The sequence below is a fragment of the Callospermophilus lateralis genome, chromosome 12, assembly GCF_048772815.1.
Source record: "Callospermophilus lateralis isolate mCalLat2 chromosome 12, mCalLat2.hap1, whole genome shotgun sequence".
Classification (NCBI taxonomy): domain Eukaryota; kingdom Metazoa; phylum Chordata; class Mammalia; order Rodentia; family Sciuridae; genus Callospermophilus; species Callospermophilus lateralis.
This window is the reverse complement of record NC_135316.1, coordinates 43,568,151-43,594,303: the sequence shown is the minus strand read 5'-3', so window position 1 is coordinate 43,594,303 and position 26,153 is coordinate 43,568,151. Positions and strand designations below refer to the sequence as shown.

At 33.7% G+C, this 26,153-nt stretch overlaps 1 protein-coding gene across 5 annotated transcripts in view; it reads right to left on the bottom strand.

Annotated features, from left to right (window-relative positions):
• Positions 1-26,153, bottom strand: part of Mycbp2 (MYC binding protein 2) — a 290,494-nt gene that overhangs the window by 219,013 nt on the left and 45,328 nt on the right. For all 5 annotated transcript variants that reach the window (XM_076872632.2, XM_076872633.2, XM_076872636.2 and 2 more), the window contains exons 3-8: positions 16,761-16,976; positions 7,872-8,025; positions 3,979-4,175; positions 2,084-2,326; positions 1,775-1,846; positions 135-231 (exon numbers count right to left, since the gene is read on the bottom strand). In XM_076872632.2, coding sequence (XP_076728747.2) covers positions 135-231; positions 1,775-1,846; positions 2,084-2,326; positions 3,979-4,175; positions 7,872-8,025; positions 16,761-16,976 — 979 coding nt within the window. The remainder of the gene's footprint in view (positions 1-134; positions 232-1,774; positions 1,847-2,083; positions 2,327-3,978; positions 4,176-7,871; positions 8,026-16,760; positions 16,977-26,153) is intronic.

Below are 26,153 nucleotides of genomic sequence, written 5' to 3'. Positions count from 1 at the left end.
CATGTCAAAAAATTTTAAACCCATTTGTAAGCAAACACAATTCCTTGCTAATCAACCTTTACCCATCTAAACAGCCTAACATGCATATTTCTTAAAGTCATTTGTGAAGAAAAAAATGACTAGTTAAAGCATACCTGGTAACATCACAGTACCATCTTGTTCCAGTGTTTCAGGGCTTATTCTTATGGCTGTCATGCTGTGGTTATTCACATCTCTATATAATAAATAACCCTGGTAACAGAAAATGTTCCTGTGTTAAAATATTTTTCATTACCAACTTCAGCACAAAAAGGCAGCCATCTCAATATTACAATTTTTAAGGCAGAATCAACCAGTATTGTTTTATAAAATATATTAAATATTAAAAATAAAAGAACATGAGTATATTTAACTAGAGGTGGAATCGTAAACTCTAAGGAATCAATTTTAAGACATGCTATATTTTCAGATAAATACTAAACAGGAACCATACAGCACATTTTTTTCAAAATGATTATATCACTCACTGGCCATGGAAATAATAGAAATTGATCACTGTTTCCTTTTTTCTTTTTTTAATGTTTTTTTAATTGTTGATGAACCTTTATTTTATTTATTTGTATGTGGTGCTGAAAATCGAACCCAGTACCTCACACATGCTAGGCAAGCACTCTTTCACTGAGCTACAACCCCAGCCCCTGATCACTGTTTCTTTGATAAATATTTTAAGGAAAAATAACTAAAATATATAGGCTGCTATTTCAAAAATATTTGGATGCAGTGGTGTGCCATTGAGCACAGTGCCATAATAATATACTTTTCATGGCTTTATTTCCTAGATAAAACATAGAAGGCTGGCAAATAAAAAATCTGAAGAGACAATATGAACCAGGTTGTTTTTAAAAGACAATCAAATTAATGGTTTATTTGATATGTAAAATTTAATTTCAAAATATTCCCAATAGTTGCTATGGCAGGGTGTTTCATAATATAACAATAATAATAATTTCTTTAGTTTTCAAAACACCTTCAAGTATCTTTTATCTTTTCATGCTGGTAATAGATCTTGTGAGCTCAGCGAGGCAGGAGTTACAGAGAAATTTTTATTCTTCATCCTTCTATAAGGGAACATCTCTTAGGAGGGTACAGTTGGGAAATTAATATTTCTGGCCCCTTTTGTCCATCTTTCAATTTGCTTTTCTCTATGGCAGGAAAAGAATATATCTGACTGCTGATCTAATGAGAGATAACCATCTGTCTCTGTCAGGGAATGGGGTCATATCATTAGGAAAGGATGATTCTTTGCATGATCCTTATGCAGTTGGTTGTTCACTGGGCAGACCAAAAACTGGTTCCTAGCACAGTGGATCTAGACTTAGAATGGAAAAGTTTATGACAAGAAGCCTTAATCTGACCTCAGGTCACATATGCATTCTCAATTCAGATTTGCTAATGATAAAAAAGGCCTTGATTTTTACTCAGATTCTCACTTAAGCAAGAACTGCAACGAAGATATTTTATTACCTTTTAACAGCTAAACAGCACAGGACCAAATGAGTTAACTGATTGCCCCCAGTTGCATAATTATTAAGAAGCAGGACATAACCTAAAAGTAAACCTCTTATGAATTCTGAGCCAATATTCTTTACATTACACTATACCACTGTTATAGCCAGATTATTAAAAATACACCATTTCTGTTTAAACAGAGGATTTTTAAAAATTGATTTTACAAGTATGAACTCCACGTTTTAAAAGATGAGGACAGTTTGGTTCATAGAGGATATTCTCCTACCTGAGCATACCCTAACCAAGACTTTTTTTCTCTCCTGTTTCTGATGCGGGATGTAGAATTATATATATGGCCCTGCAAAATAACAAAAGTTAGTTATTTACAGTTTCATAATCAATAATCAATGGAATGAATGAATACAAATACAAGTGAATGAATGCAATTTAAGGCATATGTTTTAGTTATAGCTATCAAAGAACAAATGTAACATTAAAATCAGAACAGCACTCTACAAATGAAGCCAGAAACAAACAGAATCCAATTCAGTACAGTTATAACTCTATGATCAAGAACTGTAGAGAATCACATTACCCTAACTGTTCCACTGTATCCAGAGCCTATTTTGTATAATCCATCCTTGCATAAGAGATAAAGAAAAAATCCGTCATTCTGAAGTAGACACTGGTCATCCTCATCAACAGATATTTCTTTTAATGGCCACTTGTGCATTAAAGCTGCTTTCTTAATGCCATTACTGAACCAGTCCTGAATTTGAATTTTTCCCACCAAAACAGCCTGTACACTTCTCTGTAGTGAATTTAGTATAGTTGGCACCTATTCAAAAGAAAAAGAAAAAAGAAAAACACATTTTAAAATGTTCCAAACACAAAAAGACAAAATAAAAGATATTTTTTATACATATTATTTCCAAGAAAATGAATTAGTCAGAATGATCATGTATGACATGCTAATACAAAGTACAAACAAAAAGGTCATCAACAAGAAGCAAATTTCAAGCAAAGTAGACTTCTTTAATCTAGGATCCTATGTCTTTTACCAATTCTGTAAATGCTGACCATTATTTCAAGTTCTTTATCTCCATAAATTTATCATTGCCTTATGGAGCTCAGATTGTATTAATACAGTAAACTGTCTCATTCTCTTCACATTTCTTATTTCATCTTTCATATTTTCTCTATATTTCTGTTCTGCATTCTGGACAATTTCTTTCTCTTTAATCTTTCAATTTGCTATTTCTATCTTCAACTGTATTATTTACTAGTTAACCAATCCCTTAATTATCTACCTGTAATTATTTTTCATCTCCAAAAGTTCAACCTGACTACTCTTTATATTCTCATTCCTTAGTCATAATTTAAATATTTTCTCTTAAATATAAAATAATTTCAACATTTAAAAACTTGCAAGGATTGATGCTACTGTATTTGTTTCCTCTCTCAATGGTGGTGTTCTTTTTCCTTTTTTCCTTTTTTTTATTTTTTAATTTTTTTTTCTTGTAAACTCAAGTGCAATAGTGTTTTCTCTGTAGGAGGTCTCTGATATCTACAGTTCATACCTCAAATAAAGGATTTCTTAGAGGCCTTTAATAAGGCAACTTGCAGTACATTACCACCTTACCCTACTTTAAACAGTTTTTTGGAATAGGTAATATACATTTGGGTGTACAAACAATTTGAGATGTTACTGAGTTATACATTCCAATGAAAGACTTTTCTTGATCAACACACAGGCCAAGAAAGTTTTGTGAATGAAGGTGGCAGAAGGAAAGGGGTGAAATAATAAAGAACAATGCTAAGAGTTTTGGGGGAGCTCTTCTGCCCATCGTGGCAGTTGTCCAAGGGGCCTGGGAAAAGCAGATAACTGGGTCTTAAAATTACAACTTATTTCTCAATTTTAAGAACCATCTGAAGGAATTAAATCAAGTTTGCCTATAGAGAGGACTGTATTTCCCACTACTAACAATGATGAAAAGTTTATTTATTTATCTTAGATATTAAAAGTTCAAAATGTTAGATGCATAGCTGAAGTAAATCAGAAACAAATCAACTTATGACAAATCATAATCAATAAAAATATAGCAGATTGATGGCACATCTTTTTCTTTCAATATAAAAAAGATATTTAAAACTATGAAAGAATTCTATGCTTGAAAATTCAGGGCCAGATGAAATATAAGGGGAAGGCAGAGACAATGCAAAGAAAGATAAGGTCATAGTGCTTATACAAAACTAAGTTCTAGATTCAAGAATTTTGCCAAAACTCATTTTATTATCTCTAATGCTACAGAGTCAAACACACATGTAGTTTCACTCAAATACTATAGATTGTTTATATATCAACCTTGGAAAGATCAAACTCTTGTATAATGAATGAGAAAAATCATAAAATTCCTATTGACAGGAACAGAGATAAAACTGCAATGTAGCATCTTATAAAATGTCTAAGCAGCTATAAACATAAAATACCTGAATAGTTTGGCAAGCATGACTACCATTGTTAGTGAGGATAGCAGAGATGGCCTGAAGTGTCCTTCCTGTTTCTCCCCAAGAAGCCACTAGACTAAAGAGGCAAGCACAGGAAAGTGCTGTCAGGGACTGTCCTGTGCTGTCATTCATCCCAGTACTCCGAACAGTGATTTCCAAAAGGAGCTGGAAGAGAGACTCTGTGGATAAAATAATTGGATTCAATTACATTCATCTGACATATAAAACATTATATGGGTATATTTATTTATTTATACCTTGTCTCTCTAAATACAAAATTTAAGGTAGCTAGAATACTTACTTTGCATTAGTTTCTTTACTCCCTTTTCCCCATAAGTTAAGACATTTATGTAACAAGGGTCTTAGAGAACATTTTTGGTTCACTGCCTCATTTTTACAAATGAAGAAATGAAATCTGTCTAAGATCATAAAAAACAAACTTGTCTGCAGGCATTCACATATTTAAGAAACTCATCCAATCAAGTAATAGACTACTCACTGCATTTATTTTTACCTTTTATATTGGGAGGAGTATGGGTTTCTTAAATTGTCAAGTGTCTAGAAAATTATGTCTATATTTGCAAAACAACAACAGAAACCACAAAATATATACTATAAATTTTAATATAAAAATGCTTTATCATTAATATAACAGCAGGTTACACTAATAGAAGGGGTATATAATTCACTTATATCCTAGAAAAACCTCCAAGAAAATGAAACTGAGACACAAAGAGGTTAAAAGACTTTGCTAAATCATAAAGCTACGCAGTAACAAAGATGAAGAAGTAACACAAGAATGTTCTTATGACCAGCAGAGGTCTCTTCACAAAACTCCCTGAACAACTCCATTCAAGATTAAATCAAGACATCTGGGTACTTCCTCAGTAGGAAGACTGAAAGGCCACCTGTGGTTTACTTGGTAATTCACAGAAATTTAAGTGTCCTCTACCAATAATTTTTCATATCAAATCTCAAATAAGGCCCTATTTATTTATTTTCTAATTAATTCCTCTACCTCTATCTTGATCCATCAATTCAATCAATGCTATCACCATCTCTTAACTAGACTACCAAAAAACATTCACAAATTCTCTTCTACCATTCACTTTTTCCACTTACAGCTGGAGAGATTTTTCAAACCAAAAATCTGTCGGCCTAAAATCCACTCACTCCTTTGTTAATTATTTTCCCTTTTCTTCCCTTCTCCCCATTTCTCGTCCCTCCCTTCACTTGTCTGTTTCCAACCTATCCATCTTTCCCCTCAAGTATACTTCCTTCTCTCTAGTTTAGTAGTAAAAAACCAAATTACTACTTATATCTTGGAGCTGGTTAAATAAAATTAATATGAAGTGGTGAGATCAGAAGCAAGCACGGAGAGAAGACCAAAGATAGTATAGCACCATTTGAAACTGCTAACAAGGAAATAAAAATGAAAAAAATAATTAGAGTGAAAGTCTTAATAGACAGAAGATGATTAGTATGTGTCATAATTTCAAAAACTAGTATTAAGAACACGATCTACTTTAAAAAGAATAAAGAAAAGAACTATTTAGGTAAAGAATACCAAAAAAAAAAAAAAAGTGTATGGGAGACAACAGAATGGTAGAAGACCCAAGAGGAAAGAAATGATTAGCAGGGTGTTCAAAGTACAAAAGATGATTTCATGGGTTTAGTGGTTATTTTAAATACTTCAATTATTTAATGACTGACAGAGTTAAGAAAAATCAGTGCAAGGCCAGGCTCAGTAGGCAAGCCTGTAGTACCAATGATGCAGGAAGCTAAGTGAGGAGGATCACAAGTTTGAAGTCAGCCTTAGCAACTTAGTAAGATTAAGCGCTAGGGAGGAATGTAGCTCAGTGATAGGGTACTCTGGGTTCAAGAGAAAAAGAACAGACCAGATTAGAATAGCACATTATTCTTAAAATAAATCACATCTTCAGTAAAATGCTGTTATGTCAAATAGCACAATATTATTATGATCACTGATGCTACTGTAACAATCATCAACCTAAAGGATAAGAACATTTAATAACTGCATGTGTGGGAAGATGGAGTGGTGGTATTTTTAAAAATCCTCAGTTTGTTTTCATGGTCAGCATTCCTCTCCCCCACCAACATAAAACAACAAAATCAACACAAAAATTCAAATATCCCAAGTGAACAAAAAACAAGACAAAAATATGACATGTAATTAGGTTCATGCAATTAGGTTCTCAACATGTGTGTCTAATAAAAATCTAAATAGCCATGTAGAGAAAAAAAGAACCAAATTCTACTCCAAACTAATAGTGTAGTCCCCAGACCAACATCATAAACTTATTCCAAATACAAATTCTTGGGGCCCGTTCCAATTCTACTAAGTGAGAAACTCCACAGGTAGGGCCCTGATGACTCAGACGCATGCTAATAATTAAGAATTGCAGCTTTAGTAATTGTGACAACTTTCCTATACTACCTGAAGGATCTAGAAATTCTAGACTGGGGCCCATAGTTAGTATTAAAAAAATGAGCCCATTAAAAATTATGCTTCCATCCATATTTCTATTCCTTAACACTCTTGTGTGAAGACAGTCAAAGTTCCTATCTTGCTTATAGGATTATATCGTGAGCCTAGGTCTCTGGCAAGCATCCATAAAATTTAAACTCACTTTAAGGAAAAACCAATATTTTTACTCAATGAAAACTAGTAATAAGTCACAAGCTTTCTCCACGACACAAATATATTTTTATTTATAATGAATACAAAAGAAATGCCCATTTTTTTAGAAACTGTTTTATTTTCTTTTTCTTTACTTTTTTAGTAACAAGTAAAGTTATAAAGAAGGTGAAATGTTAGCCATTTTGGCCAAAGGTTTAATAAAATTAATTTAAGTTAATGGTGATTTTAAGATTTGTAAAATACTTCTAGATTCCAGGAATTTTTGTTTTGCTTTTACCCCATCATTACTATAATTAGGAAATATTTGTACATGAACTATAACTCTTAAACCATAATTTCAGTGAAACATAGCAAAACCTGAAAATTTATATCCAGGCTATTTCAGCACACAATCAGATAGAGGCCATGTTACAGGAGCACACTGCATGTACTTCCTAAGAGAACTAATTCATCATAAATGTTTCAAATCGAAGTTGTGCCAATTAACCATTTTGTTTTAATTGTTTAATCTTTTAAAATATAGTTTTTAGTTGCAGATGAACACAATATCTTTATTTATTTTTATGTGGTGCTAAGGATCAAACTCGGTGCCCCACACTTTGAAGGTAAGTGCTCCATCACTGAGCTACAGCCCCAGCCCTGTTTAATCTTTTGATTGGAGTCTTAAATTGGAACAACTGTTACAGAATGAAAATTGTTCCAGTTCTAAAACCAGTTAACCCTGTGCTCTCTGATTTGTGAACCTACATTTCAAAACAGGATGTGGGAAACATAGTTTGGTAATAGTAAGCATATTTTAGAGAGGATAATTTACCATTTTACTATTATAAAATGAGTTGATGTCAGATGATCATTTTATTTTGGGGCAGAATTTTGTTGTTGGGAAGAAAAAAATGAATGAAAGAAAAATTATTTTGCTTTTATTTGAATACTGGAGTACTAACAACTTATAATAAAACCACATTACAGAAAGTAAAAAAATATTTTGAAATTTAGCAAAATAGCCACAGTATTCAAGTTCTGAAATTTTAATATGGTGAGTCATTTTCCTATAAGTGAGAGTATCTTAAGTTATTAATAGTCACACCTGATAATTCTGCTGACCATAAACAGCTAACCTTAAATTAAAGATATTTATGTGGAATGAACACTGTTTTAAAAATTAAATATTTTATATAAAAGTAGGAAAAAAAATAGTTGAATTGGCTCTTACCCAGGACCTCAGGTGGCTCTGACTGCAGGCCCTCTGGCTGCTGTCCCTGAAGCACATTCAGCAGAGCTTGGAGACTCCTCAGACACAGGGATGGGTGAGAAAATCGTGTCTCCTTGATCAATTCAAAAACTTCACAAAGTCCAACTTCAATAATCTATTTAAGATGAAAAGAAATTACACTTTATAACATATAAGCTAATGCCACTTTCTACATAGTCTAGTTGGTACAAGTTACTTCTACACCCAATGAAAAACTGTTATGATATTTAAAAGGCAAAGCAAAAACAACACATTTAGGGAAAAAAAACCTAATGTATTTAATGTGAAGATTTTGAAAAACCATCTGGTTATGACACGGCTAAAAACAAGTGGCACTGTTTAAAAAACAGTTTTAGTATCATGAAGCCATAATATCACAGCATGAAAACAACTTGTAACAGTGAACTGGAGAGTAGAATATATCACTCAGAAGAAATAAACTTTATTAATTTACAAAGTTCATTTGGTTGTACTCAAATAAAACTCAGGGCTTTTTTTTGTTAAGTCAGGTTAACTGTTACTTATAACCATAAATATAAACAACATACAGCCAAAAAAAACTTTAATCTTTCATCTTAGCCCTTCCTATAATAATATAATGACATATTATTATTTATAGGTAGCATCCCTTATTCTTGAAAATTATCAACAAAAAAAATGAAAACTGCTTAGCCAAAAATATCTCTGATACTTTTATTTAATTATAACAGTCCTCTTTGGGACCAAGAAAAATATGACTCAAATATTTAGCAAAACAGATAAATCTATAACTAAAGAGTAAGAGAAAATTGTAATTTAGTAGTATAAGGATATACCTTCAGAGGACTGATTAAACAATAGACAATGAAATTCCATTTCTCAATCAATGTCAACATTTTGAGAATAATATTTATTTACAGAAGCAAGAAACAAAAATAGTTAAAATGAGAGTAATTTGTATAAATGCCTCAAAGATAAAGTCTGTTGAACATAATGGTGGAAGAATATTTTCTGTTGAGATTTTTACACTAGTTCATATATACAAGCACTTATTTTCTGCAGCTCACTATAGAAGATATGAAGCTATATTTGGGCTTTTGTCTTCTAAGAGTTTATAATCTAATAGGGTAAATAAAACATGTACATAATTCTTACCTATCCCAGACTTCTATTAAAGCACTTTTTATATTAAAGTGTTACTTACTATTTGTTTCCATTTCTCAATTAAAACTGGCACATGGTGGGCACAACATAAATAGTGATTTATTTAATTACCCACTCATTTTGTGTGTTAAAAAGCACTGCAAGTCAGAAATATATTTTCCAGATACAATCAAATCAGTTGTAGGCATGTCAGCTGTTCTAATTATCATTTGCAAGGTTTCTGAAGAAGATAAACCCAACTAGTAGAATTGTTTTAGAGAAGTTATCTAAAATCCTAGCAGGCTTGATTACAACTAAGATTCCACAAGTGTCTGCATAGAATTTCAATTGATTAAATCCATTAACTGAGAAAAATTCCACTTGATACAGTTTATTTTCCTAGAATGGACTAAAAAATGAAAACACACTAAGATTTCCATCTGCTTTTGTAATACAGGAAATACAGGAGAAAAAAAAAACTCTAAAGTATAAAACATGGGGGCTCTATTACCAAGCTAGTGTGAGACTCTACATTCTATTATTCTTTAAGATTGCTTATTTTACTACTATGACTTTTCATAAATCTAAGAAGATTCTTAATTGATCACACTGTTTACTAAGTTTCATCGGTATAAATAAGTTTCCCATGGTAACAGAAATTATTGAAACTTGCCAAAAACAGTTAAGACTCCTCATCAAGCAGGTTCCTGATTTGTCCCTCTCGTAAATTTAAGTATTGATAACAAATGCATGATGATAGGCAACTCACATAGGAAAGATAGTGAGCAATACCCACAAGACTTCAGGCACAAGGACCATGGCAGAGAATTCTCCATCTGTCTAGATTAAACACTGTCACTAATTACCCATCCCTTGGTTCACTGTAGGCTTATTATAAACAGGAAAACAAATACTGATAGGTATCTGATATATGGCAATATAAAAAAAAAACAACCTCAAGTTTTCCAATCATTAAAAATTAATATTTAGCTCTGAATTATTGAATACAGTTGGTCTTTAAAGTATTTATCTGCAGCAGTATGGCCGAGTATAGAATATTTTATTTTAAAAGTAAAAATTCTGAAATTGAACTTTATACTTTGAAGTCCATCTAAATGGCTGAAATCAAATTATACTTCCTCCTCCCTCAATTCTAGGAAGAATATACAGAACAAAAATATTGCAGATACAGTATGAGTTCATCTGGTAGAAATAAATGCATTTAAATTTTTTTTCTTTTTTTTATTTATTTTTATGTGGTGCTGAAAATGGAACTCAGTTTCTCATAAATGCTAGGCAAGTGCTCTACCACTGACCTACAACCCCAGCCCCCATATAAATGCATTTTAACTGTGCACAGAAAAAAAGAGGCAAAAAAAAAATGTTTCCTTTGAGTATTTTGGGGTTAATAACATTTCAGAAATTATTTGTAATTTCCATGTCTTTTCATAAAAAAAGTTCTGCATTTTCCACACTGTCTAGAATGATTCCACAATGACTTTATAATTAGCAAAACATATGTAACTTTTAAAAAGAATAATTAAGTATAATGATAAGATACACTAAGCTTTAATATTTTCGATGATAAACCATCACTCACCACCTAAAACATGGGTTTCCACTTCTCTTAGAAAATAGCCTTTGGGAAATTTACTGAATTTTGCCTTTACTGTTGTTTTCAAATAATTAAATTTTGAAGGCTATCTCTTATACTTGAAAGATGAAGGAACAAAGCTTAAATAACTACCTAATATAGCCAATTTAACACCAATACTAGGAAAAATGGGATCCAAATATACTCAGCCAAAGAAAAATGCCATAATGAGCTTTCAACATTCTACTGTGCTCTCCACAAATAATGTATTTCCAAAGGTGACCTTTCATTCTCTGGTAAGTGAAATCATAAAAGCTTGGTTACATCACTTTTAGATTTAATAATAATTCTTTGCCACTATAAACCACACATTATTCTATTATTGAAAAGCCCTAGAGTCAGTTCTAACATTTATAGAATATTTTTATAAGGCTTAAAACAGAGTCAAAAGTAGGTTTATATATCACAATAGAGTAAGCAGGGCTGGGGTTGTGGCTCAGTGGCAGAGTACTTGCCTAGCAAGTGCAAGGTGCTGGGTTCGATCCTCAGCACCACATAAAAATAAATTTAAAAAAATAAAGGTATTGTGTACAACTACAACTAAAAAATATATATATATTATAAAATATATATATATATATATATATATATATATATACTACCTCTTGAAATTGTCCATTTAAAGCAATATTTAGTAGAAATAATATTTATAAACAATAAATAATAGAATCTACAAGGGAAGAGAAAAAGAGGAGAAGGAAAAAACAAAGAGAGGAAGAGGAAGAAGGAAGGTGAAAGAGAAGGAGAAGAAGAATTCTGCTTCTCGGGATTATGAAATGTTTAAGTTCTTATCCTCTAACACAAATTTATATACAAGTACTATCATCTTCTTCTCTTTATACCTGGAGGAAAACTCATTCTTTCAACTTTTCAAACCTAATTTGTTTTTTCTAAAATATTCTTGAGGGGCTGGGGTTGTGGCTCAGTGGCAGAGCATTGGTATGGCATGTGTAAGTCACCGGGTTCAATCCTCAGCACCGCATATAAGCAAATAAATAAATATCCATCAATAACTAATAAAATAAATAAATAAATAAAATATTCTTGACCCCACACCTCCCACCTCACAGAATTGCTTCTACTTGTGCTCACACAGAGATAACTCCCAAATTGATACCTCTAGCTGGAAACTTTCCTTTGAGCTTGAGCCCCACATAGTACACACTGAACACCTAATATCCACCTTAAAATCCGAATACTCAGACCTAAACTGCAGCATTATCCCAGCCAAGTGCATATGCCTTGCTAGCACCTGAATAACACTGCTGAAATACAAGTCTAATAACACTCCTTGGCTTACGATCTTCAATGCTTTCTATTCATAAGATAACTAAACTGGTCATGTAACACCTAAGGCCCTGCATGATCTAGCTTCTGCTTTCAGCCTCTATCCCTATCTTAGCCAGTGCTACATCCTCATTCCCATGTGTTCCGCTATACCTATCAATCATTAAAGGTCGAAAGGACAGTTATTGATTTTCTTATTATACCTACTAGAGAACACTTTCTTGAGAGCAGAGATTGTGTCTGATCCATTTGTTCTCAAGGCCTAATATAATGCTAGCTACAAACACACATACATACACACATAAAATTTACTGAAGTACAAACTAAATAAATAAGTATATGTGAATCTACATCTTTTAAAAAAATATGTAGTAGGACTACCTTCAAATCTGTTCAGTGTTAGAAGTATGACTCTTAAATATTACTATCAAAATATTATGCAGCCATAAAATTTAGAAAGCTTTAGAGGATCTGATTTATCAGTGAAAGTTTGAGCTAGATAAAAAACTCAACATAGGAGGAATACGGCAAAGGTAAAAAAGCTCTTTTTAGAACATCAATGAGCACTGACTCATAAAATGCAAAAATAAATGACAAAGTCTAATAACAGTCAAATTCAGTTAAACTTTTCAAAGAAAGGGGGAGCTGCTTTAAACACTGATATGGCTGTGTCACTGTAGTATTTCTATTCATAAGACAACTAAACTGGTCATGTGACACCTAGGGCCCTGCATGATCTAGTTTCTTTTAAGTACTTTGGGTATAAACCAAGAAATGGGATAACTAGGGCAAATGATGGTTCCACTCCAAGTTTTCTAAGGAATCACCATATTGCTTTCCATAATGGTTGCACCAATTTGCAGTTCTACCAGCAATGTACGAGTGTATACTTTTCCCCACATCCTTGTCAACAATTATTATTGCTTGTACTCTTGATAATTGCCACTATTCCTGGAGTGACATGAAATCTTAGAGTAGTTTTTATCTGCATTTCTCTAATTACTAGTGATGCTGAATGGAAAAAGAAAATGTGGCATATATACACAATAGAATATTACTCAGTCTTAAAGAATGGAATTATGGCATTTTCAGGTAAATGGATAGAGTTGGAGACTATCATACCAAGCAAAATAAGCCAATCCCCCCCCAAAAAAGGCCGAATATTTTCTCTGATATGCAGATGCTAATTCACAAGGGAGAGGTGGGGTGCACTAGGGAAAAATAGAGGTACTTTGGATTAGACAGAAGTTAGTAAAAGGAGAGGAGCGGGTATGCGGGTAGGAAGGATAGTATAATGAATCAGACGTTATTACCCTCTTTGCATATATGATTACATGACCCGTGTGATTCTACATCACGTACAACCAGAAGAATGAGAAGTTATACTCCATTTATGTATGATGTGTCAGAATACATTCTGTCATGCATAACTAATTAAGGGGAAAAGTAAAACTGTATTATAATGACATTTCAAAAACAAGTAAAACCTGCATTTAACCATGTGAGAAAAAAAAGGAGGAGGAAGAAAAATCTCAGGAGAGAAGGAAAAGAAAAGCAAGAAAAGAATGGAAGAGGAAAAACCTGAGATAAGCAGCATTTGGAGTGAAAGAAATAGTCAAAAGGAAAAAAAAATGCCAGTATTTCTTGCCTGCCCTCAATTTTCTATTAATTTAAACCATAATCCCTCAAGTGATATAAAGGGCTACCAAAAAAAATCACCTCAAAGTTTCACTCCTTACCCAGGTAGCATGCTGACTGCCACCGCAGAGAGAGCTCACTTCTTCTCTCTTTGTATCTCATTGATTATATGAACACATTGATTCTCTCCAAGCTTAATTTCTTGAAATAGTAACTATTTCTTAATAAATTACAGGGTTCATTGGGAAGCAACTGAAAATCATTTGTCCCAACCTGACATCTTTAACTATAGTTGTTATTTATTAAGCACTTACTATTTGCCAGGTACTTATTCTCTCAAGCACTCAACATCCATTAATTCATGTAATCTTCACTACAACCCTATGAGTAAATAATAGTCATATTTTATACATGACAAAGTTAAGGCAGAGATATGTCAAACCACTTTCCTAGTACTTTAGTACTATAAACCACATAACTCATACTTTAATAGGGAGTGTTTGAACACAAACAGTTTGGCTCCATAACCCATTTTCCTAAGCAATACACTGTGTTTCCCAACAGGTCAGTACATGGTGGAAAAACTTGGTATTAAAAACTTGGGCTTTTGGGGCTATGATTGCAGCTCAGTGGTAGAGACTTGTCCAGCATGTGTGAAGCACTGGGTTAGATTCTCAGCACTACATAAAAAATAAATAAATAAAATAAAGGTATTGTGTCCATATTTAAAAAAATTAAGAACTTGGGCTTTTAATTTTCTTTTAAAGATACCCTTTTGGCTCTGTTATCATGCAGAAAAATTTTTGAGAACGCCTGATACTTTATTTCTTTAATATTCATTTATCCTGATGATTTAAAACTAAGAATCAGTTGCACTTAGTCATACAGTATTTTTAATACGTACCACAGTTTATTTTCAACATCTGCATTTCTGTTGCAAAAGATTTCTCTGTACTTCACCCCATCCAATACTGTAGTGAACTTAAACACTGATTATCATAGTACAGTGTGACTTGCCCACACACAGAATCATATTCTTACAAAAGAATACCATACAAGTCCTGCAGTCTTACATCCTAACATTTTTTTCCTAAACCTCTCCTAAATAAGCATAAGAAATAATAATTAGAGACCATGATCTGTACCTGGGAAGACTTAAAGGGATTAAAGATAGAAGCCAGAATTGGTGCACTTGACACACTAGAGACAGGTAAAAAGTAAAGGATCCTGAAACAGAAGATATGGACACTGGAAGATGGCTGATTAAGAAGTCAAGGATGTTCACAAAACCTTACTATTATATGAAAGAGAAAGCAAGTCATCTGCTGAAAATTAGGTTAGAAGAATCTGACAGAATCATTGAGGACAGCGGCATACTCAGGAATATCTACCATGAAATGGGCAAGAGAAATCAGATCCAAAGCACAGATTCCATCTGTGCTGCTACTGCCAAGGAATAAAAAACACTTGCATTGAATCTCATGTATATAGACACATCAGGAAGTAAGTTTTCAAGACATACTTTTAGAATATCATTTTGGTAAAAAAGACAAAATATGAACACTTTTGACAGAAATCATTTTTAAATGTCTCTATTTAGAAAATAGCAATCTGCATGAATCACATAATCTACCATTTTTAAGTGTTTATATTTTCATCTATTCTTTTGTTCTAAATATTAACTGCACTTACTATATTGAAAAACTATTTTATGTATAAAATAATATTAGCTTTAAAATATACAAATACTTAATCAGAATTCATTAAGAATAATTTATCTATTAAATACATGTTTTTGTAACACCAAGTACCTTATATGCATCTAGTAATAGGGAACAGTATCAAAATGGTATTGATACTGATTATTTCCCTAGACAAGGGGAGCCAGAATAGCAAGAGTACAATTATAAGCTTAGGTGGAAAAGGAAAAAGCTTTCAGCTCAGCTGCTTCTCAGCCAGGAAAAAATAAAATAAAATATATACCTGCACTAGAGATCACTCCCTGCTGGGACACTCTCTCAGCTTTCTATGGCTCTTGGCTTACAGTAGTTTGTGCCTATTCTTCTGTTCACTTTACTGGCAGCCCACCACCTCAGAGCTCCACTTTCACCTGCAGTGGCTCCATGCCAGCATCTCTACTCAGTAGTGCTTCTGTACTTTATAATTGTCCCCGTAACATTCACCAGCCCACTGGTCTCCCTGCCTAGGCTTTCCAAGTACTCCCCACTGTGTTACCAACTATTAACTTTCTTGGAGCTCTAGTTAGAAAGTTGTAGTATTCCTGGTTGGTTCCAAACCTACACTTATCCATAAGTCAGGTTATTTTTAAATCACCATTTTAGACAATTATCAATAATAAAAGCAACAATAAATGTTGACGAGGATGTGGAGAAAAGGGTACCCTCATACATTGCTAGTGGCATTGAAAATTGGCACAACCACTATGGAAAGCAGTATGGAGATTCCTTAGAAAACCTGGAATGGAACCACCATTTGATCCAGCTATCTTACTCCTCAGTCTATAACCAAAGGACTTAAAATCAGCATACTGTAGTGATGCAGCCACATCAATGTTCATAGCAGCTCAATTCATAATAGCTAAACTGTGGAACCAACTTAGATGCCCTTCAACAGATAAATGGATAAAGAAACTGTGATACTTATACACAATGGAATATTACTCAGCATTAAAAGAGAATAAAATTATGGCATTTGCAGGTAAATGGATAGAGCTGGAGAGTATCAAGCTAAGTAAGCCAATCCCCCAAAACCAGAGACAGAATGCTCTGATAAGTGGATATTGACCCATTTGGTGGGGGGTGCATAATGAAGTAACTTTGGGCAAAGGAGAGGGGAAGGGGTATGGGGGTAAGAAAAACGGTGGAATGAGATGAACATCATTACCCTAGGTACATATATGACTGCACATGTGGTACAACTCTACATTGCATACAATCAGAGAAATGAAAAGTTGTGCTCCATTTGTGAACAATAAATTGAAATGCATTCTGCTATAATGTATAATTAATTAGAACAAATTTTAAAAATTAATTAATTTTATAAAAAGCTGAATCTTTTAACCATACATATATATGTATTGTAGCCAGAATACCTCAAGTAATGCATGTAAATAGAATGCAGTGGCTTACCTTTGGAAGCTTGATAGGGGGTTCTTTGGATTCCTCCTCTTCATCACTATCTGATTCTCCACTCTGCACAGAGTTCTTAGATGCAGCTGCCAATGATGTTTCCTTTTTTTGCCATTCAAGAACGCAATGGCGTACATTACAGTAAATATTGAAAGCAGAAGGATTGCTATGTAGTTTGATATCTGGTATGATTACTGTATTCTCCAAGTTTTCAGACTGAAATACAAGATAGAACATTTCAATATCACATTCTTTTCTATAATCATTAATTTCCATTTTAAATATAAATGTAAAGAATAGACAAACTAAACTGACATGCAAAAGTCATATCAGTAACATAACAAAGACATTTTAAGTCTATTCACTCAACTTCTAGTACTCTTTCCACTACCTTCACTACTTTTCGAGTAATTAAACAATTAACCACATGGCGGCGGGCGCGGAGAGATCATGTCTCTGACCTCTTCAGCTGCGCGGGCATAGGGAGTCGTACACCGTCTAAATGCTGTTTGCTCAGGATCACTAGGCAATACTGAGCTGATGTGGATCTGGGACGAACAGTCTAGGCCTCTCAGAACATACAGCGAGCCCTGATCGGCTGAATTCAAGCTCCCATTCGCCTGCGTCTCGCAGGCAAACCGCTGTGACTCAGCACTAAACGATCCCGCTGAAACAACTGTTCGGCCCTTCTGAATCTGCGAAGGTTAACACCAACTGAGCCATCATAGGCAGTGGCAACAGGATTGAGACGTGGCTTGGGAGAGCCAGTCAGGACCCACCCGTTGCACTGGTCACCCGGCAAAGGGAACGAACTGCCGCCATTTGCATGGGATACCACCAGGGCAGAGAACTGACATCACCAGAATGCGGCGGAGGAGATAACTTCATTGAAACCGGTGGAGACAGCATCAAATAAATTTATAGGAGTAAAGAGTAACTCAGCAGTCAAACAGAACAAGAAGTAACATGAGCAGCATGAACAAGCAAGGAAGAAAAGGAGTACAAACAATGCAGGAAAGCCTAAATATTCATGAGGACCTAGCGGCATCAGAAAAATGGCCAAATAAAGAACTCAAGGAATAACTTAGACAGATGGAATGGAATCTTAAAGAAGATATGAGACAGCAAATTCAAACAGTGAAAGAACACATTGAAAATGAATTACATAAACAGATAAAAGAAGCAAATAAGCATCTTTATCAGAAGATAGAGATTATTAAAAAAATCAAACAATAATTCTAGAAATGCAGGAAACTATAAACCAAATTAAAAACTCAAATGAGAGTATCACTAACAGAGTGGAGCAAGTAGAAGCCAGAACGTCAGATAATGAAGACAAAATATATCTAGCCAACTCAGAAAGGCTGGTGAAAAATCACGAGAAAAACATCCAAGAGATATGGGATAACATAAAAAGGACAAACTTAAGAGTCATCGGGATAGAGGAAGATATAGAGGTTCAAACCAAGAGAATGAGCAACCTGCTGAATGAAATAATTATAGAAAACTTTCCAGAAATAAAAAAGGAAACAGATATACAAATTGTCGATGCATACAGGACACTGAGCATACAAAATCACAGTAGACCAAGCCAAGACACATTGTTATGAAGATATCCAATATACAGAACAAAGAGAAAATATTAAAAGCTACAAGAGAAAGGAGGCAGATTACATTCAGGGGTAAACCAATAAGGTTAACAATGGATTTTTCATCACAGACGCTGAAAGCGAGAAGATCTTGGAACAAGGAATTTCAAACACTGAAATACAATGGATGCCAACCAAGAATTTTGTATCCAGCAAAATTAAGCTTCAGGTACGACAACAAAATAAAAATCTTTCATGATAAACAAAAGTTAAAAGAATTTGCAGCCAGAAAACCAGCACTGCAAAGCATCTTGAGCAAAACATTACACGAGGAAGAAATGAAAAACAATAACCAAAACCAACAGTGGGAAGTACCTCAGTAAAGACAGAGGGCAGGGGGAAAGCTAATCATGGAGAAACAAAATAAATTAAAAAAAAAAAAAGATAAATAATCAAATAGGGTTGGAAGTACAAACCATATATCAATAGTAACTCTTAATGTTAATGGCTTAAACTCTCCAATAAAGTGACATAGGCTGGTAACATGGATTAAAAAAACAAATTCAATGCTGCCTCCAGGAGACACATCTGATTGGAAAAGACATACACAGGCTGCAGGTGAAAGGTTGGGAAAAAATATACCACGCACACAGTCCTCGTAAGCAAGCAGGGGTGGCCATCCTCATATCGAATAAAATCGACTTCAAGACTAAGTTAATCAAAAGGGATAAGGAAGGACATTATATACTGTTAAAAGGAACCATTCACCAAAAGACATAACAATTATCAATATTTATGCACCAAATAAGGGTGCTGCAAAGTTCATAAAACAAACTCTCCTCAAGTTCAAGAATCAAATAGACCACAACACAATAATTATGGGTGACTTCAACACACCTCTCTCACCATTGGACAGATACTCCAAACAAAAGCTGAATAAAGAAACTATAGAACTCAATATCACAATCAATAACCTAGACTTAACTGACATATATAGAATATATCAACGATCATCTCAGCAGCACATGGATCCTTCTCAAAAATAGACCATATATTATGCCATAGGGCAACCCTCAGGAAATATAAAGGGGTGGAGATAATACCATGCATTTTATCTGATCATAATGAAATGAAACTGGAAATCAATGGTAAAAGAAGGAAGGACAAATCCTACATCACGTGGAAAATGAACAATATGTTACTGAATGATCAATGGGTTACAGAAGACATAAAGGAGGAAATCAAAAAATTCTTAGAGATAAATGAAAATACAGACACAACATATCGGAATCTATGGGACACAATGAAAGCAGTTTTAAGAGGGAAATTCATCGCCTGGAGGTCATTCCTCAAAAAAAGAAAAAACCAACAAATAAATGAGCTCACACTTCATCAAAAAGCCCTAGAAAAGGAAGAGCAAAACAACAGCAAATGTAGCAGAAGGCAAGAAATAATTAAAATCAGAGCAGAAATCAACGAAATGGAAACAAAAAAAACTATTGAAAAAATTGACAAAACTAAAAGTTGGTTCTTGGAAAAAATAAATAAGATCGACAGACCCTTAGCCATGCTAACGAAGAGAAGAAGAGAGAGAACTCAAATTACTAACATACGGGATTAAAAAGGCAATATCACAACAGATGCTACAGAAATACAGAAGACAATTAGAAGTTATTTTGAAAACCTATATTCCAATAAAATAGAAGATAGTGAAGACATCGATAAATTTCTTAAGTCATATGATCTGCCCAGACTGAGTCAGGAGGATACACACAATTTGAAGAGACCAATATCAATGGATGAAATAGAAGAAGCAATCAAGAGACTACCAACCAAGAAAAGCCCTGGACCGGATGGGTATACAGTGGAGTTTTACAAAACCTTTAAAGAAGAATTAATACCAATACTTTTCAAGTTATTTCAGGAAATAGAAAAAGAGGGAGCCCTGCCAAATTCATTCTATGAGGCCAACATCACCCTGATTCCGAAACCAGACAAAGACACCTCAAAGAAAGAAAACTACAGACCAATATCTCTGATGAACCTAGATGCAAAAATTCTCAATAAAATTCTGGCGAATCGGATAAAAAGGCACATCAAAAAAATTGTGCACCATGATCAAGTAGGATTCATCCCTGGGATGCAAGGATGGTTCAATATACGGAAATCAATAAATGTTATTCACCACATCAATAGACTTAAAGATAAGAACCATATGATCATCTCGATAGACGCAGAAAAAGCATTTGACAAAGTACAGCATCCCTTTATGTTCAAAACATTAGAAAAACTAGGGATAACAGGAACTTACCTCAATAATGTAAAAGCTATCTATGCTAAGCTCCATCATTCTGAATGGAGAAAAATTGAAGGCATTCCCTCTAAAATCTGGAACAAGACAGGGATGCCCTCTATCACCACTTCTATTCAATATAGTTCTTGAAACACTGGCCAGAGCAATTAGACAGACAAAAGAAATTAAAGGCATAAAAATAGGAAAAGAAGAACTCAAATTATCACTATTTGCAGATGACATGATTCTATACCTAGAAGACCCTAAAGGATCTACAAAGAAACTACTAGAACTAATAAATGAATTCAGCAAAGTGGCAGGATATAAAATCAACACAACTAAATCAAAGGCATTTCTGTATATCAGCGACAAAACTTCTGAAATGAAAATGAGGAAAAACACCCCATTCACAATATCCTCAAAAAAAATAAAATACTTGGGAATCAACCTAACAAAAGAGGTGAAAGATTTATACAATGAAAACTACAGAACCCTAAAGAAACAGAAGACGATCTTAGAAGATGGAAAAATATACCCTGTTCATGGACAGGTTGAACTAACATCATCAAAATGGCGATATTACCAAAAGTTCTCTATAGGTTTAATGCAATCCCAATCAAAATCCCAATGGCATTTCTTGTAAAAATAGATACAGCAATCATGAAATTCATATGAAAAAATAAAAGAGCCAGAATAGCAAAAGCAACTCTAAGCAGGAAGTGTGAATCAGGTGGCATAGCGATACCAGATTTCAAACTATACTACAGAGCAACAGTAACAAAAACAGCATGGAACTGGTACCAAAACAGTTGGGTGGACCAATGGTACAGAATAGAGGACCAGAGACTAATCCACAAAGTTACAACTATCTTATATTTGATAAAGGGGCTAAAAGCATGCAATGGAGGAAGGATAGCATCTTCAACAAATGGTGCTGGGAAAACTGGAAATCCATATGCAACAAAATGAAACTGAATCCCCTTCTCTCGCCATGCACAAAAGTTAACTCAAAATGGATCAAGGACCTTGATATCAAATCAGAGACTCTGTGTCTGATAGAAGGAAAAGTTGGCTCCGATCTACATATTGTGGGGTCGGGCTCCAAATTCCTTAATAGGACACCCATAGCACAAGAGTAAATAACAAGAATCAACAAATGGGACTTACTTAAACTAAAAAGTTTTTTCTCAGCAGAAGAAACAATAAGAGACGTAAATAGGGAGCCTACATCATGGGAACAAATGTTTACTCCTCACACTTCAGATAGAGCCCTAATATCCAGAGTATACAAAGAACAATAAGATAGCAAATAACCCAATCAACAAATGGGCCAAGGTCCTGAACAGACACTTCTCAGAGGAGGACATACAATCAATCAACAAGTACATGAAAAAAATGCTCACCATCTCTAGCAGTCAGAGAAATGCAAATCAAAACCACCCTAAGATACCACCTCACTCCAGTAAGATTGGCAGCCATTAGGAAGTCAAACAACAACAAGTGCTGGCGAGAATGTGGGGAAAAGGGTACTCTTGTACATTGCTGGTGGGACTGCAAATTGGTGCTGCCAATATGGAAAGCAGTATGGAGATTCCTGGGAAAGTTGGGAATGGAACCACCATTTGACCCAGCTGTTGCCCTTCTCGGACTATTCCCTGAAGACCTTAAAAGAGCATACTACAGGGATACTGCCACATCGATGTTCATAGCAGCACAATTCACAATAGCTAGACTGTGGAATCAACCCCGATGCCCCTCAATAGATAAATGGATAAAAAAAATGTGGCATTTATACACAATGGAGTATTACGCAGCACTAAAAAATGACAAAATCATGGAATTTGCAGGGAAATGGATGGCACTAGAGCAGATTATGCTAAGTGAAGCTAGCCAATCCCTAAAAAACAAATGCCAAATGTCTTCTTTGATATAATGAGAGCAACTAAGAACAGAGCAGAGAGGAAGAGCAGGGGGAAAAGATTAACATTTAACAGAGACATGAGGTGGGAGGGAAAGGGAGAGAAAAGGGAAATTGCATGGAAATGGAAGGAGACCCTCACTGTTATACAAAATTACATATAAGAGGCTGTCAGGGGAATGGGAAAAAAAACAAGGAGAGAAATTAATTACAGTAGATGGGGTAGAGAAAGAATATGGGAGGGGAGGGGGGATAGTAGAGGATAGGAAAGGTAGCAGAATACAACAGTCACGAATATGGCATCATGTAAAAATGTGGATGTGTAACCGATGTGATTCTGCAATCTGTATTTGGGGTAAAAATGGGAGTTCATAACCCACTTGAATCTAATGTATGAAATATGATATGTCAAGAGCTTTGTAATGTTTTGAACAACCAATAAAAAAAAAAACAGAAAAAAAAAAGGAACTAGCCAAGGAGACATAGGAGAAGAAGAGAGAAAGGAGTATCATGAGGTCAAATGAAGAAAGTGTTTTAAGGAATAAAAAACCATCATGTCAAATGTTTCTATAGGATAAGTAAAATGAGAACTAAGAAATCTGAGATTCGGGGCTGGGGTTATGGCTCAGTGGCAGAGTGCTTACCTAGCATGTGTGAGGCACTGGGTTTGATTCTCAGCACTGCATGTTATAAGTAAATAAATATACAAAGAAAGAAAAATAAATAAATAAATAAATAAATAAATAAATAAATAAATAAACAATTAACAAAACTGACAAGGCTGGAAAAGGTCAATGAACTTAACAGAAATATCCTTTGGTCCCCATGATTAAATAAAGTCACCAAAGTTAAACTGCTGGAATAACATAAAAGAACATCAATTTAATGCCTTTTTAAGGGACATCAAACATGCTATAGCATCTCAATGAACTACTAAAAATGCTGCATTACATTTTGAATTCTGTCAAAAGTATAGGGATTTTTGTAGAAATTAGGATTCAACAAGATATAATTTTCATCAACTCATTAATTTCATTCTCATTCAAATAACACTAATTTCAAAAAAACTGCAATTATGTTTCTCACACTCTCTCTTCGCTATCAGTTTGTATAAAGGCTAAAAAACCACGTGGTTGGTAATCTGTTAAAATAAAACAATTTACTTTTTTAAGCATGTAAACAAAAATGCGCAGCGTTTCACTCATCAGATAGATAGCACTACACTTTTGATATCAATATGTACATTACAAATATAGAAAAGTGTTATATTTTGCAAATTCAAGTTCTAACAATTAGAGTATATCCAGGAAGTATATGTAAGGTAAATAAAATGAAAACTCAAGTAAAAATACACTTGGTCCCCAAATTTTGCTCTTCTTCCATAAAGAATTTGGGGAAAAGGAAATATCTCATTGAATAAGAAATATTCCAAGGAAACTGCCAAGAAAAAGTTAAACTGGCATGTAACCTGTGAGCATATCTTTGAGAGATTAAAAGAAAGCAAATATCAACAACCCAAATTTAACAATATATAAAAAAGTAATACATCATAACCAACTGGTATTTATAACACAGGAACAATGCTGACACAACAATGGAAAAGAAATTAGTGTAATTTCTCATCAAACAAAATAGAGTAAAAAACATAAAATACTACAAATAAACATGGAAAAATATTTGACAAAAATATAATACCAATTCAAAATAAAATATCTAAACACATTAGGAGTAGAAGGAAATTTCTTCAAATTAATAAAGGGTAACTGAAAAACCCACACCTAGCATAACAGATTGAATAACGCTTTTTTCTAAGATTGTGAACAAAGCAAACAAAACTACTCTCAGTAACTCAATTCAGTTGTGTATGAGATACACTATCCAATAAACTAAGAAAACAAAAACAAACAAACAAAAAACATAATCAGAAAAAAATATCTTCCAGAAAAAAAAAAAAAAAAGTCTGCATTTCTGGAAGGCTTGTAGAAAATCTTAAGGAATCTTCAAAAAGAAAAATAAAATAAAAATAAAAGCTTCTAGAAGTAATATGTGGATTAGGCAAAGTCACAGGATGCAAGATCAGTACATAAAAACATGTAATATAACCATATACAATGAATGAACAATTTTAAATGTCATTTTAAAAATAATAGCATTAAGTCACAGACAAGAAAAAAATATTTGCAAATACATATCCAATAAAGCATTAGTACTCAGAATACATAATGAATTCCTGAAACTCAACAGTAAAAACAAAGGATCCAGTTAGAAAGTGGGCAAAACACTTGAATCATTACCAAAGATACAGAGAATAAAAATAAGCTCATAAAAAGAGATTAGCATCATTAATCATTATGAAAATTAAATTAAAATAAAATACAGTACACGTATTAATTTTTCTTTCATTTTAATTACTTTTTTCTTCATATGTTTATTATTTGGCCTTGGTTTAACTTTTGGAAGCGTAAAATTTTACATGGGCTTGAGTTATTTTGATCTTATTTGCTTGTTAATACCTTGGGTTTTGTTCTTCTTATTTCCCCTTTCTATTTCTACATCTATTAACAGCCAAATTTTCCCATTCCATCTTCCTCTCTTTCTTTACTTTTAGCTATTTGTCATTCCTCCTCCTTTATAGCCATCATACCACCTTCTCTCCTGTTTCCATCTTGTTCACTTTTTCAATATTTTAAACCTTCTCTTGCTTTTCCACTCTATTTTCTCTTCACTTAAGGAACAGTAATTTTCACTAACTGAAAGAATTATATAGTTTATATAATTCCTACCCCATTCATGTTGCTGTGACTACACAATACAATGTAGATACCTGTTGTTCAACGTCTGCTCTAGTTCACAGTTATTTATTGCCAGTGTTAATATCAATTACTAACCACAATAGCTCTGCAAGTGGTAATTAGTGTTATAGATGTTAAAGTAGATAGCAGACACTTATTTTAAGGCTATACATCAGTTGCTAACACTACTGCTATTCCTTGCTCCCTCTTTCTCTAAGATAAGTGGGAAGTGATAGGGACACTACAAGTTCACAGAGTAGAGATCCTGCTGCTGTACCATACTTCCAAGTAACAGAAAACTTCACTCCATGGAAATGGAGGTGAAAGTGGTTAATACACCAGGTTTATTCAGAAATCTTACCCTGAGTTTTTAAAGAATGAGAAGAACCAGGACCAGAAACCAAGTGCTATACTACGACTTGGGAAGCATGTATAAAAAATAAGAAAAAGTACAGAAAACATATAAACACATGGAGATTAAAAAGCATTCTTTTAAAGAACGAATGGAACATAGAAGAAATCAAGCAATTTCTTAGAAACAAATGAAAACAGAAATAAAACATATTAAAATCTATGGAATAGTACAAAATCAATTCTAAGAAAAATTCATAAAGCACTGAGTGCCTATGCTAAAAACAAAAAACAAAAACCAGAAAGATGCCAAAATGATAATTTAATAATGCTATGCCTAGGGCATTAGAAAAGGAACAACAAACTAATGCCAACATCAATAGAAGACAGGAGATAATTAAGGTCAAATCCAAAATTAATGAAATTGAGAATTTAAAAAAATACAAAGAA